A 13,038-nucleotide genomic window follows, 5' to 3' on the forward strand; every position below is an offset into this window, starting at 1 on the left:
CTTTATATGGTGGAGGATTCACTGCCTTAGAAGGGACTGGAATGGCTTAGAGAGAAGGTTGCGTGGGTTATGGATTCTCATTCCTTTTCAATGGTGCATTGCCATGTTAAATCCATAAGTTGAATGACAAAATTTACTGAGAACTAAACAGTCGTGCAAAGGTTTTGGGTTTGTGGTTTTTTTTTTAGTTGGAGGTCTTCATGTTTACTATATTCAAGAGTATCTTTTGAACTTCATGGCTTTACCCGAGTTATAGCTTGCCACAGGCTGTGCCACATGTACTGGGTATCCCTGCAATGCAGTGTCAAAATAAACAGAGTCAGGCATCCAACTAAACGTCAAGTTTGCATTTCTTGCTTCCATCTCCCAATAGTTGAGCTGATAGTTGTCAATCTAAACCAATTCCTGATTTCACAAGGCTTTAATTTTGTTAATATGCTCTATATGCAGGCTCTTTAAGCATCTTCACTGAGAGATACTAGAAAACACCCCCTCCCCACCCTACATGGCAATATTGTCTACAGTGAGCTGCATAGCAGCTTTAGTTTCAAAACTGGTGCCATAAACGTGTTTATCCAAGAACTGCTGAATTTGGAGAATTTCTAACGCATTGAGGAATTTATTTTCCTTTTTTTTTTCTTAAATTTAGACAGCACTTCCATTGCCATGACATGCAGCTTGTCTTACTGTACTAAAAGAAGGTAACTTGTTTCAATTTTGACTTAGACTGAAAAACTAGTTTGCTTTGCTTACCATCTTTGGTGTTTCACAGGCATTTGGTGCTCTTATCAGCTGTGGAATGCTGAAAGATTCACTTATTTTAGGAAGCCATAAGCCTTTGAGAAGTTGGAGAGAAAGACTTCTTTGCTTATCTTATTTTCTCCTTTGGAATCAAAGATGTTCCTTTAAAAGTGAAACACTACAGAGTTGCAAAAATTTGAAACAGTATGAGTAAGCAAGGTTTTGCAGCTTCTTTGATGGAATTGGTCAATGATTTGTGGTTTTGTTGTTTTTTTAACAGTATTTCGTAGCTGACTTACATGAATATGATTATTTTGCAGGGGAGATCTTTTTTAACTCCCCATGAAACAGTAGGAAGGCAGAATCTAGTATTATCCACTTGCTTTTTCGGCTCAAGTGAATGAAATCCTCTATTTTTCTTTAAATAAGGATCTGAAGGCATTTTGTACTGGTAATAGTGTGACTTCAAATTATAGCCACAACTGAGCTTTATGTGGAATTATCCCCACCACCCTCCAAATCACAAGCAATATTTTCAGAATGAGATGCTGAACATGTAGAACAATCCATCTCCATGTTAGATGGTTGGATGTTGTGTGGAAGATCTTAAGAACAGCTTGTTCCATTCATGACGAAAATCAGATGGAAGTGTGGCATTTCAGGGAAACTTTACTTTGAAAATTACAACACTAGTACACAGCTCAAGCTCATACATTTAACATCTGCTTTCTGAAAGAAATGTTAACAATTTTGAAATGATATTAAACATTGTTTAACCTTTCCTCACAAAAGCATCAAAGTCATGGAGGGGAAAACTTAACAGGCAACAATAAAAAAAGGTTAGAAACAACTTTTCTTTTTAGTAGTCCTCTGGTAGTAAAGATAGAACAGCTTCCACATTTGAGAAATAATCTGTCTTGGTCCAAAAGTTTAAGAGTGTTTTTAGTATCTGCTTCTGCCTCCACCTCTATCGGATCTGCTTCCACCACGGCCACCGCCTCTGGGTGCTCCGCGGCTTGAACTACTGTAAGAATCCCGAGGAGGTGGATAGCCCCTTTCCATGGATGGGGGAAGACCCCTGTCTTGTCTTCCAACACGATCACGGCCACTTGAGTAGACATCACTTCTGCTGCTTGAGTAACTTTCTCGGCTGCCATATCCATCTCGTGTGCTGCCGTAATCATCATAGCGACTGCTTCCACCATATGATGGCGGGGGCCCTCGAGCAGGTGGAGCACTACGTGAGTTACCTGCAGGGTCAATGGTCAGGTAATATGGCAACACCATAAGTTATATAGAACAATTTCAAACCTGAATTTACAGAATTGCTGTATTAAAATGTTTACTGCTACTCTTTTGCATGTATTGAGAGTGCTGTATTAAAGTATTTACTGCTACTCTTTTGTATGTATTGAGATGGTCTTAACATAATCTGTCATGCTAACGGTATTTTAAGTGGGGATTGCGTATCAGGCAGTGAGTGGATTTAAAGACTCTGAAGGAATGAAGACGGTGTTTGTTTATTCAGGCAGGCTCTTTAACTGGGTATTCCAGAACAGCTTGTTAGTTTAGAGAAGAAACTCAGCCATATTTTCCAGAGACAGATGTCATTCTGAACTGCAGACTTTGCTTCTTTAGCTTATAGCTTATTTAACAAGATGATCAAATGAGAACCAGCTACTGCACTTTCACTGTAGGGGAAAAAAAGTGTGCCATTTCCCCCTAAAACACAAGCAACCTAGTCGAAGTCAGATTTTATGACACCTGTACATTTATGTGATACTCAAAATGGATTCTTACCGTAACTCTCATAAGAATCTCTGTAGGAGCCTCCACTTGGATGATCTGAGTAGTCTCTGTCACGTCCACCACCGTATCCATCACGATCGCTATAGGAGGAAAGACTACTAAGACTTAGTACAAATCACTAACATCACAGCAAGAATAAAGTGACAGGGAGAAAACTTCAACAGTAGGTACCTATATCCCCTGGAAGGGTATTCATCACGTGAACTGGAATGACCATAATCACGATATGCGTAGTCTCTGGGAGGTGGTGCGTAGTCCCGGGTATCTCTGGAACTGGGATAATCTCTGCTTGAGTAACTACAAAGAGCAAAAACTAAGATGTTAGCCATACTTTCTAGCACAGAAGGTCTGGAATCAAGATCCTTCTCCAAACAAAAAACATTTCAGTAAAATGAAACAGTGTAAGAATTTACCCATCTTTAGTGCTATAGCCATCGTCTCTTGGAGACATGTAGACATCTCTCCGTGATGGCATTGGCTCTCTGCGCGGAGGACCCCCGTAACCATCTCTTCCACGTGACACAGGAGCTTCAGAGAAACAGTCCATTTAATTAGCATTTAGCCATGCAAAACCCTCAAGACAAGTGCTTGTAAATAGTTTGAAACAATTTAGTAGTATCTCTGGAGCCTACATTTAGAAGACTACGTTTCTGCTTGTAGAATTTTAAAGCACTGGAAGAAACATATTCAAATTGCACCAAATTGTTCCCAACAGCTACAAAATTATACTGGTATGAAAGGAACCAAAGATTAGAAAAACAATACACTATCCCACAGCAGACTGAAGTTAGGATCAACAACTTGCACCAGTTCCTAGAGGAAGACATAGGTGCTACAGCTACCTGAGCAATTAATTTAGTCAGGAAGTCCTTACCTCTTCCTCCCATACTACTGCTACGCACTGGTCCTGAAGGTGCAGATCTTTTGGGTGGAGGGCCTCCACTTCGTGGAGGTGGACCTCTCTTCATGGGAAGTGGCCCTCGAGAAGACCCTAGAATAAGCCATTAACCAATTATTATTTCTGTGATACTCACCTGCAATATCCTAAAGCCTGAACTACAACAACCTAAAGGTGCCATTATTATCACTACATGATCAACAGTAAACCTCTAGAACTAGACCTCAAAGCCTCCTCTTGTCTTCTAGCCACTATTAAATGTTACCGGCAGAATTGAGAGTCAAACTTTCCACAGCCTAAATTCCTGTCAAGAACTGTCTTTTAGAACTTATCCAAAAGCTGCAGAGTCTGACACAAGGAAAAAAGACAGCTGATATATGTAATCAGTCACAGCTTAAATGCTTAACAAGTTACTGTTCTCAGAAGACAAGAACCACCTGGGAAGATGTACTAGAGAAGAGCCTACAGAGGGAACAGAGGTACTACTGAGTCTGCAGAACCTACTATACAGACCCCTCAAGACAAAGTTTCACTATTTCCAGGGGAAAATTTCACTTTTTCCTGCATTACAGCTTTTACTGTTACACCTCAGGTCCTGCTTGCTAGTTAAGTGAGTTTTGTTTTGATACTGAAAAGCCTGAATAAACAGTTGTATCTTAATGAATATCCAGTATCAATAATGTACTATCCTTAAACTTTAGAAAGCTTCAACTCAACAAACAAGGTTTAGCTGCCCTAACTCCCACCCTGATCTGAAAGGATCAGCCCTACACTTTTCTTAGTTTAGACCTCTTGCTATTAAGAATGAAAGGCAGTTCCCTTTCCCTGGTGGTAGAGAATCACTTTTTCAACTTGAATACCAGAAAGCTTCCTTTCTCACGTGCATGGCAGGAGTTCTGCTTTTCTTTCATAGGCAAAAGTCAAGTGGAGTGTTAGTTGTAGAAAGGAATCTTCACATTTGAAAGCCTTTTCTTAAGGTGTACTTGCCTAATGAAAAATTTGACTAAACTGCCGAGATCGTATTTCATCATTTTAATAAAGAGCAAGGAGTGCACTATTCAGGTGTTTTGACTTTTTTTTTCCAGTAGGATTATTGTCATCTTCCAATGGGATTGTCTTGTGTTGTCGAAGTATATAATGAGAGAGGTCAATACATACCCAAGTGACTCCCTCTTGAAGGTGGTCCTCTCGCGCCACTTCCGCCTCTTGCGCCTCTAAGGCCCCTGGGAGGACCTCTGCTTCGGGGAGGGGGTGGCGGCCCACGCCTACCACCACTTTCAAAGGATGGCTTGGTTGCTTGTTCCACTTTAATTGCCTTCCCATCTAATGACTAAAGAAGAAGCTGCTTTACTTACTGCTCAGGCATGTTTGTATTTCTTAAATCAAGCCCCTCTTGCTTCACTATTACAGGGCTTCCATTTTATAAGTTAGAGCAACTCTAGAACTGATTTCGGTCTTCAGTATTAGTCCCCAAGTACTCAGCAGCATGTTGGACCTAATTTCAATTTCTACAGTACTTCATTCTTGTGGTATTGATGGCAAAAAAACCACAGAGCAGCATCAGAAAGGACTTTCAGTGAAAACACAAGTGTCCAATGATTACAGCAGCCCCACGTCATTTATTCTGCAAATGAAACACGATCTACAACGTACTTTCAATTGCCATGTATTTTTGTATCATACTAGGAGTGCACCTGTGGTTAAAAGATTAAGCTGAAGGTAACTTAGCTTCAGTTGGAATTTCTGGCAATGGGGACGCCATTTAGCACATTTTCTTGATGTTCTGATAAAACGGTGATCGCTGAAGTATTTAGAAGTTATTTCAGCACCTACACAGCAGACCGAGTATGACAATTCACCCCTTTTTTCTAGTGTTTCAAGCTGGGTTTTCAATCAAGGTGACTGACACAATTTACTCTATTACTTGCTTTTCCTCAGGGAAGGTGCTTTGTGGTTGGGGTATTTTTGTTTGTGGGTTCTGTTGTGTAGTTGTATTTTTTCTGTGCTATGACAAACGTAGAAGCTTTTTCTGGAATGCAGACCTGCAATACCGGGAACTCTGCAGCTAACTAATATACTTTAAATATGAGCAGAGTAACACATTGAATAATTCAACCTAGTTAATTAAGTTTTTGTATGATCTCTAGACACCACGTTTGGATATTATAGCAGAACCATGATCACAAGCTCTGCTAAAATTAGGTTACTGCACGCCCATCCTGGCAAACATGGTTTATTTGCCTTTTTTAGCAGTTAAACATTTAACTCTGCTATGACAACTAATTATCAGGCAGAAAGTGTTGTTCATTGCACTTCTTTGCTGCAATAAATGAGCACAAATATGACTGCTAGTAATGTCTTGATCTGCACTGCTAATAGTATTTTACTGAAGTACTGAATATTCTTCATTCTCTATCAAAAAATAGCTCTCTGAAAATTCACTGTAGTAGTGCATATATTTTGCCACCTCAGAGTTGTAGTGATTGTTTTAAAACCTGTGTGTACACACACAGGTCCAACTTGGTCTGTTGTGAGGGAAAAAGTAAGAAATACCAAAAAAATCATATTGGTCTTGGCTTTGACTTCATGAAATATTTTACTTATGGAAGGTTTCTCTAGAAGCCTTTTGGCATGACAAACTGAAACATCCCAGGAAGTGAGCATTAGTCAACTCTAGTGACTGGAACTTCTCAGTTTGCATCTACTGATTTGCCATCATAATTAATCTCTCAGTTTCATCCTTCTCAAGCAGGAACAGTGGGCTTGAAGCCTTAAGCTTTGCTATGGCCACTGCTGTCCTCAATTTCATGGTAAATTGTTAACAGATTTTTTAAGTTTAGAAAGCAAACACTGTCCCCTTCTGCTGGCATAGGTTCTAAAAACCTGGATGCTAGGTTTAAGTTTTCATTTCTGTTACGTAGGAGGAACAGTTTTCCTTGTAATTTCTCCTCCTATTTTCTTCTGCCTTGCATTCACACATCTTACCTTGGCAAAAGATAGTTTGTCTGCAGACTGCTTCACACAAGCAGTCTTAAAAAGCTGTTCTATAGGTCCAGAAAGACCTTTCACTAGGTCCAAGAACGTTTTTTTGCTAACCAGAAAATATTTTTAAAGTCCTATTTCAAAGCAGAGGGGACATTTTATGGTTTCTTAGCTCACAGAAAGCTCTTATCTCACCAAACATAAAAGTCACACAACCCATCTCAGAATAAGGAATTTTTTTTCAATGATCTCAGAGCACGAGCTGTCAACATGAACACTCATTACTTTTTGTTTTTATAACCTTGATTCAGAGTGTTATAGAAGAATTTTTAATATAATGTGAGCATCAGAAAGTAAAGTTACCCTGGTGCTAAAATCCATGGAAATAATTTAATCTACAAGTCATTTAAAATAGTAATGGTTTGGCAATCAAAGTCTCTTATGTGTGAAATGAATAATCTGTACAGATTTGTAAAGTGAGCCAGGGAACTTTAACTAAACACAATTAGAGAACTATCCTGCAAACTTCCACATTTCAACAGAAAAGATGAACAAAATTTGCATTCTTTTGGGAGCGGGGCAAGAAATCAAGTATTTCAAAGAAACTGTTACAATAATTTGCATGAAGCTGGTCCTAACACCACACAGGGCTTTCCTCTTCAATGGATCACTTCACTGTTGATGCTGCAATGACTCCATTTCTCCACACCTCTTGATGGCACATTAAATGAGTTTCCTTTTGCCATATATATCCAAGAAATGAAGATTCATTACTTAAGCAGCCAAGCTTCTGTACATTGTATCACTTCTTCACAGAGAGCAGGAAGCACTTTCTGTCAATTAGAGTAAGACAACCTTCTGCAGTGCTGAGTACAGTTTACACTGTAGGGATTGCTGCATCTGCTTCCATCTTCTTGACACAGACCAGCTGGCTTGGCAGGTCTACACTGTAATTAAATCTTTGGTTTGTCCTGATCTTTTGCCTAAGGTCATATCCTCTCTTTAATTATCCATTTCATCTTAAGGACATAGAATCAGAATACCATGAGAACAGCCCACTGCACCGAACAACCATTACAGACTTGGGAGTATCCACAATTATGTCCAGGTAAGCATGGGCACTTCGTGGCATAAGGAGGTAGACTTGACTGCCATGAATTAAGAGTCCTCTTAAGGAAGGCTGGTAAGCTGCTACAAAGTACTTCTGCACTTCTTCACTGCTCAGACATGATAGTATTGATTCCACTTAGTAGACAAAGTAATTGAAATGAGCAATCTCCATCCCAACTCAAGCAATTATCTCCTGATCTCTCTCTGAAGGACAAACTTATCTTCAACAAAGCAAGCTTTGAATAGTCTATGCTTGTCCCGATATGGAGCGAAATATAGTTCACATATTACCCCTCACCCAAACTGGTGCAAAAGTCTGGATATATTTTCATAAACATTTGTAAAATAAAAAATCAAATGCAAATTCATTCTTGCAGAATCTATCGGAGTCAGCCTCTTCTACTGGCTACAACTTCGAATTCCTTTGGGATAACAGAATGAGCAAAAGGCAATGCAGAACTCTTCCCCTGGCCAGAAATATCACCTAACACCTCATAGACTGCTTGAACCACAGCCTGGACAGTGCTTCTGCTGCTGTTTCTCAAGTGTATCAAAATCTCGAGAATGCTCCAATCCATCTTTTCCAAATGCACAAAGAAACCTTCAAGTTGTGTTTCATGACAATTATCTCTTCTCACACACCAGGCCTCAAATAGTGGTCTTCCTCAGACCTCAAATGCAGAGTCTTTTTGGAATGCAGTACCTGTTGTCCAGAAGGCTTTTTGAAGACGAAGATGAGAATGAGAAACCACCTCATGAATAGCTTTCATATCCATGGTCAAAGCAAGCTGGACCGGAGGACATTCTAGGCCAAATCCCATTTGAGAATGTTCCTGTCATACACTACATGCTGTTTTAATTTCAAAGCAGATGAAGGTACTTCTAGATTTATAGTGAAGACAAACTCATGAAAATGATGATCCACAAGGCCATCCTTTCTAGCATTTCTTGACAGTAATGCTGATTGTGCATTCCAGAACAAGTAGACATAACTTCTGCCACAAACATTGTCTCATTTAGCTATTTCAATCAAGCAGTACTCTCCCAAATGCGTCCAATGTGACCAAACACATGCCACAGCATTCAAGATGTAGAACAGTTGGTGATCATTTTCAGAGGGATTTTGATTTGCAAGCTGCACTCCACAAACATGCACACTAGTGACTGAGTTTCTTTCAGTCTGACAATTACCTATTGGTCCTTAAAATTACCTCATGTGAGGGTTATATGACCATTTCAGAGAAAAGAAAGTATTTAAGCATAGCAGTAAACAAGTCTTCAGAACTGTGGCAAACTAGACAGTGGAAAAATAAAATTCAATAAAAGGAGCACCTTGACAGATGTTTAGGCTGGCATAGAAAGAACATAATTTGAATTTGCCACTCTCTGCCTTGATAAAACTACTAGCTTGTTTAAAAAGGAAGGAAGTCTAAAAGGAAAGTAATCCTAACTGTGATAAGGTTGTCATGAAGCATCCAGAAACATCAGTACATGGAGCAGAAAACCCACTACCCTTCTATAAAACATAGCCTGCTGTAACACAAATACAAGAGATTTTACTATTTATGTTCAAGAACACTACATCAAGCTCATGTTCTGATTCCTAATGTTGCTTTACTTACTGACTGCAACCACTGACTTTTTCTTTCACTTCAACTTCTTATGCTAAGAAGACAAACATATCAAAATCCCAAGTATCAAATAATCACAATCACTTGATGTTTCCTCACTTTACTCCAATGGCCTCTCAAGAGACACTGCTTACAAGGCCAGTGCAGTGTGACCTCAACACAATCCTTCAGATAACGCATGGAAAACCAGTCTGCAATGCAAGCGACCTTCACTGCCTGAAGAGACAGCAGCTCTATGAAGATAAGCAGCTGTTGACCAAAAAATTGCCAACTTACATCTACCTTTTCCAACACGTGTCACAATAGATTCACATTACAGCAGCCTACAACTCTTTGACAAACTACCCTACTATTATCCTGGAACTTGCGCTGCAAGTTCCTGCATTTTTTTTAAAGACATTAGACATTATACTTCTTACTTCTCTTAAAGCTAGACCACTGCATTTTAGGGTGCAAATGAACAAATTCGGTTGCCAACTAACTACAAAGATGTCTCTCACACACACCAAGCAGATCAATGATGTGAGTCACAAATGTCAGAGATTATCAACAGAATACCAGATAGCTCATCAACGCTCCAGCACTCAAGGGAAGTCAGAGTCAACCCATGTTAAGGGAACTATAAATAATTTTCAGGTTAAGTCACTTCCCTGAAGTGTGATTTACACAGTACTGCATTCAAATATGATCAAAAAGAAAAATCCAACCCAAAAATCATTATTGAAACATGCAAGAATGAAGAGCTGATTGCTGAAAAGCCCTCCACCACTGATTAAGGAACAATAAGAACAGAGAGTGTAGCTAACTGCCAGCCAGACTTCATTTTCTATTGTCAAATCCATGAACAGGGGTAATAGATTTCAGCTTCACGGAGACAGAAATTTTGTCAAATCTGAAGTTAAGACTTGTCTGCACGATGTTCTAATCCATTCTTTTTCCAGCTTTTACTGCAAGTTGATTTACCCCAAAGATTAATTGTCCTGATCAGTATCAAATGTGACATATAATTGGTCTTATTTCCTACCTTTCCATTCATATCTCTGGCAGCATCTTTTGCATCTGCTGGACTCTCAAATGTGACGAATGCAAATCCTCTGGACTTGTTTGTTTCCCGATCTTTCATCAAAAGGACTGCAGAAACAAAGTCACATCAGCCTTCCCTGTAACTCCCTGTAAAGAACACTTAACCTTTATTCAACCTTTTAAGCTCAGAACTTCTTAGAGGACATGTAAGCGCCATCATTTCAGATGATCAACGCCAAAAAAGTCATCACAGCTATGTTGTTTGTTTTTACTATTACCATCAAAAGAGAAATTTTCTTTACCTTCCACAATGCGTCCATATTTGCCAAACACAGCCTCAAGGGCTTTCTCATTAGTCTCTGTGTTCAGGCCCCCAATGAACAGTTTCCCAGGACGATCTGCTTCAACCATTTTGATTCTGTAAATGACCTACTAAAAAGAATGAGGCCATTATTAACAAAACATCAGACTGCAGTAGAGACTTCATAGTGTATAAACGTCTACTTTTGTGTATGTGGACCCACATACTTTTGTGTCCAGAAAAGCACAAGACAATTTTCTTCAGAAAGGTGTTAGGTAGGAAATATGCGGTATAAAAAACATGAAGCAATTACAGTTTTTTGTAATGGAAGTTACTGAAAGTAGTATTAACAGTTACATCTTCACATTATAGTGTATTTGAAAGATATTAAATAGAGCTTTCAATAGAGGAACAAAGTACTATTAAAATGAAGTAATATCGGTGAATGTGAAAACTCTTCCAGAAGTGCTGGTCTTTTTGCCCGGGACGGCAATCTTAGCACACCTTTCCTTTAAATCCTGGACGTTTTAAGTTATTTATTTGTTACGTCGTCGTAATGCAAAATTATTAACTCTTCAAAGCATCTTCAATACTTTGATACGTCAATACTTCTAAATTAAACTCATTCTTTGTATTATTAAAGTGCATGGAGCCTGAACTTAAGTCCTGGCCTACACAACATGTGAGACTGGACACCAGACCACCACTGCAGTTCTACGCAGCAATGGCACAGCTACAGCCGCGGGGGTGGGAGGGTTAAAAAAGAAAAAAGCCCAAGAGCCGAAGACAAAGCCACCTCTCCGTGCTTGGCAGGCCGCCCGGCGCCTGTGGACAAGCGCTGGCCGTGTGTCTCCCGCGCGATGGCGGGAAGGCCCGCGCCAGCTCCAGCACACACGGCAGCGCGGACAAAGCACGCTCGGAGGAGCCGCGGCGGCACCGGGCCAGGCCGCACGGGGTCCGGCTTCAGCCGCGCTCCGGAGCACAGGGAGCGGCGCCGGACCCTCCGCGGGCTCAGGCACCGCCACAAAATGGCGGCCACCTCTGGCAGCGGCTCCGCTCCGTCCCCGCGCCCGGCGGCCTCCTCGGCGCTCACCCACCGCGCGACTCAGCCCCGTCCGGACATTTCGGCTCGGCGCTCCCGCCGTGCCCCCCTCGCCCCACCCCGGGATGCTGAGGAACCCCCACACCTAAAATGGCGGACACCGCACCTCACGCCGCCGTGACCCTCCTCGCCCCACCGCAACCGCGCGGGTCCCGCCGTCCTAACCGGAGCCGGGCAGAGAGGGATTACGGATCAGGCCCGACTCCGCCGCCCCTCCACTGCGCCACGGGCGGAGCGCCCCGCGGCCCCCACGCCGCGGACCTTTCGCCACGGGTCCCCGCAGCGCTCCGCGGTGCCGCCCGCAGAGCCCCAGCCCGCAGCAGCGCTCACCTCTACCCGTCCCGATCTGCAACTGCGCAATGGGGGCGAACAAAGGCGCTGCGGGCCTTTATAGCTTTACGTCACCCGCCGGACGGAGCCCCGGATGCGGCGGCGCCGAGCCCGGTAGGGGGCGCCCGCGGCCCGCCGCGGCCCCGGCGTCGGCACGAAGCTCCCGCTGCGGCCGGGGCACAGCGGGGCCCGGAGGGGACAGCGGGGCCCAGAGGGGACGGGGAGCAGCGGGGCCGAAGAGTCCCATCCTGCCAGGAGGGGGGAGCGGGCCAGGGACTGCGAGCCGCGGGAAAATAGCGGGAGTGGGCCGTCGGAAAGGCGGGGTAGGGCTTTGTTTGCCGGCTGCGCCGCGTCCCAAAGGATTGAGGCCCCATAGGGAGTGCTGTGTCCAGTTCTGGTCTCCTCAGCACGAGAATGGAGCTACTGGAGATAGTAATCATCCGACAGATGTCTGGAGCATCTGTCTTAGGAGGAGTGATATGGATGTTGGGGCTGTTCAGTCTAAGGAGGAGAAGAATGAGAGGAGATCTCACTAATGCATGTAAATATCCCAAAGCCAGGTGCCAAGGGGATGGTGCTAGAGTATTTTCAGTGGTGCCCAGTGACAGGACAGGTAGTAATGGTCATAAACTGGAATACAAGAAGTTCCACCTCAACATGAGAGAGAACTTTGCATTGAAGGTATCAGAACCCTGGAACAGCTGCCCAGTGAGGTCTTGGAGTCTCCCTCTCTGGAGACCTTCCTGTGTCATCTGCTCCAGGTGACCCTGTCTTGTAGGGGGATTGGACTGGATGATGTCCAAGAAGTCGCTTCCAATGCTAACTGATTTTGTGAAGCAGCAGATCTTTCACTTCTTTGGAGGGAAAATCACAGTACTATCAGTTTAACTTTGTGCAAGAGCTTAACCCAGTTTGCTAAAACAGCCTTAAAGGCATTTTTAATTAGTTTGATTAATACATGTGCATGGCAGCACCCTTCCTTGGAGAATAACAGCAAACCAAAACGAGTGTGGTTTAAAATTAAATGTGCTGTTGATGGCACAAAGTTTTGCCATTTTTGTTCAACCAACTCAATTTGTTAATTATTTATACTCAAAGTTCAACTGTGATT

At 42.3% G+C, this 13,038-nt stretch overlaps 1 protein-coding gene and 1 non-coding gene across 6 annotated transcripts; both read right to left on the reverse strand.

The window, feature by feature from the left end:
- Positions 1 to 1,392: 1,392 nt before the first annotated feature.
- RBMX (RNA binding motif protein X-linked) lies at positions 1,393 to 12,036 on the reverse strand. Of its 5 annotated transcripts, none has more exons than XM_063423370.1 (9): positions 11,928 to 12,036; positions 10,497 to 10,626; positions 10,196 to 10,302; positions 4,607 to 4,778; positions 3,425 to 3,541; positions 2,964 to 3,078; positions 2,722 to 2,847; positions 2,542 to 2,630; positions 1,393 to 1,991 (listed from the first exon to the last, which is right to left on the reverse strand). In XM_063423370.1, the coding sequence occupies exons 2-9, from the start codon at positions 10,603 to 10,605 to the stop codon at positions 1,684 to 1,686; spliced, it is 1,143 nt and encodes a 380-aa protein (XP_063279440.1). In that variant the 5' UTR covers positions 10,606 to 10,626; positions 11,928 to 12,036; the 3' UTR covers positions 1,393 to 1,683. The 5 variants fall into 5 exon arrangements, with proteins under 5 accessions (XP_063279440.1, XP_063279435.1, XP_063279436.1 ...); XM_063423365.1 differs by having other exon boundaries at positions 2,542 to 2,645; XM_063423366.1 differs by having other exon boundaries at positions 2,542 to 2,645; positions 10,497 to 10,623; positions 11,928 to 12,031.
- LOC134564827 (small nucleolar RNA SNORD61) lies at positions 10,376 to 10,448 on the reverse strand. The gene has a single exon (XR_010083665.1). It is a non-coding gene; the product is annotated as a small nucleolar RNA SNORD61 (small nucleolar RNA).
- Positions 12,037 to 13,038: the final 1,002 nt, after the last annotated feature.

This window comes from Prinia subflava, chromosome Z (genome assembly GCF_021018805.1).
Source record: "Prinia subflava isolate CZ2003 ecotype Zambia chromosome Z, Cam_Psub_1.2, whole genome shotgun sequence".
Lineage (NCBI taxonomy): Eukaryota > Metazoa > Chordata > Aves > Passeriformes > Cisticolidae > Prinia > Prinia subflava.

Coding starts and splice junctions, on each gene's coding strand:
- RBMX (XM_063423365.1), bottom strand. CDS start 10,605: ATGGTTGAAGCAGATCGTCCTGGGAAACTGTTCATTGGGGGCCTGAAC. Junction 10,303..10,496: donor ATATGGACGCATTGTGGAAG/GTAAAGAAAATT, acceptor TTGTTTCTGCAG/TCCTTTTGATGAAAGATCGG. Junction 4,779..10,195: donor CCAGAGATATGAATGGAAAG/GTAGGAAATAAG, acceptor CTTCTTCTTTAG/TCATTAGATGGGAAGGCAAT.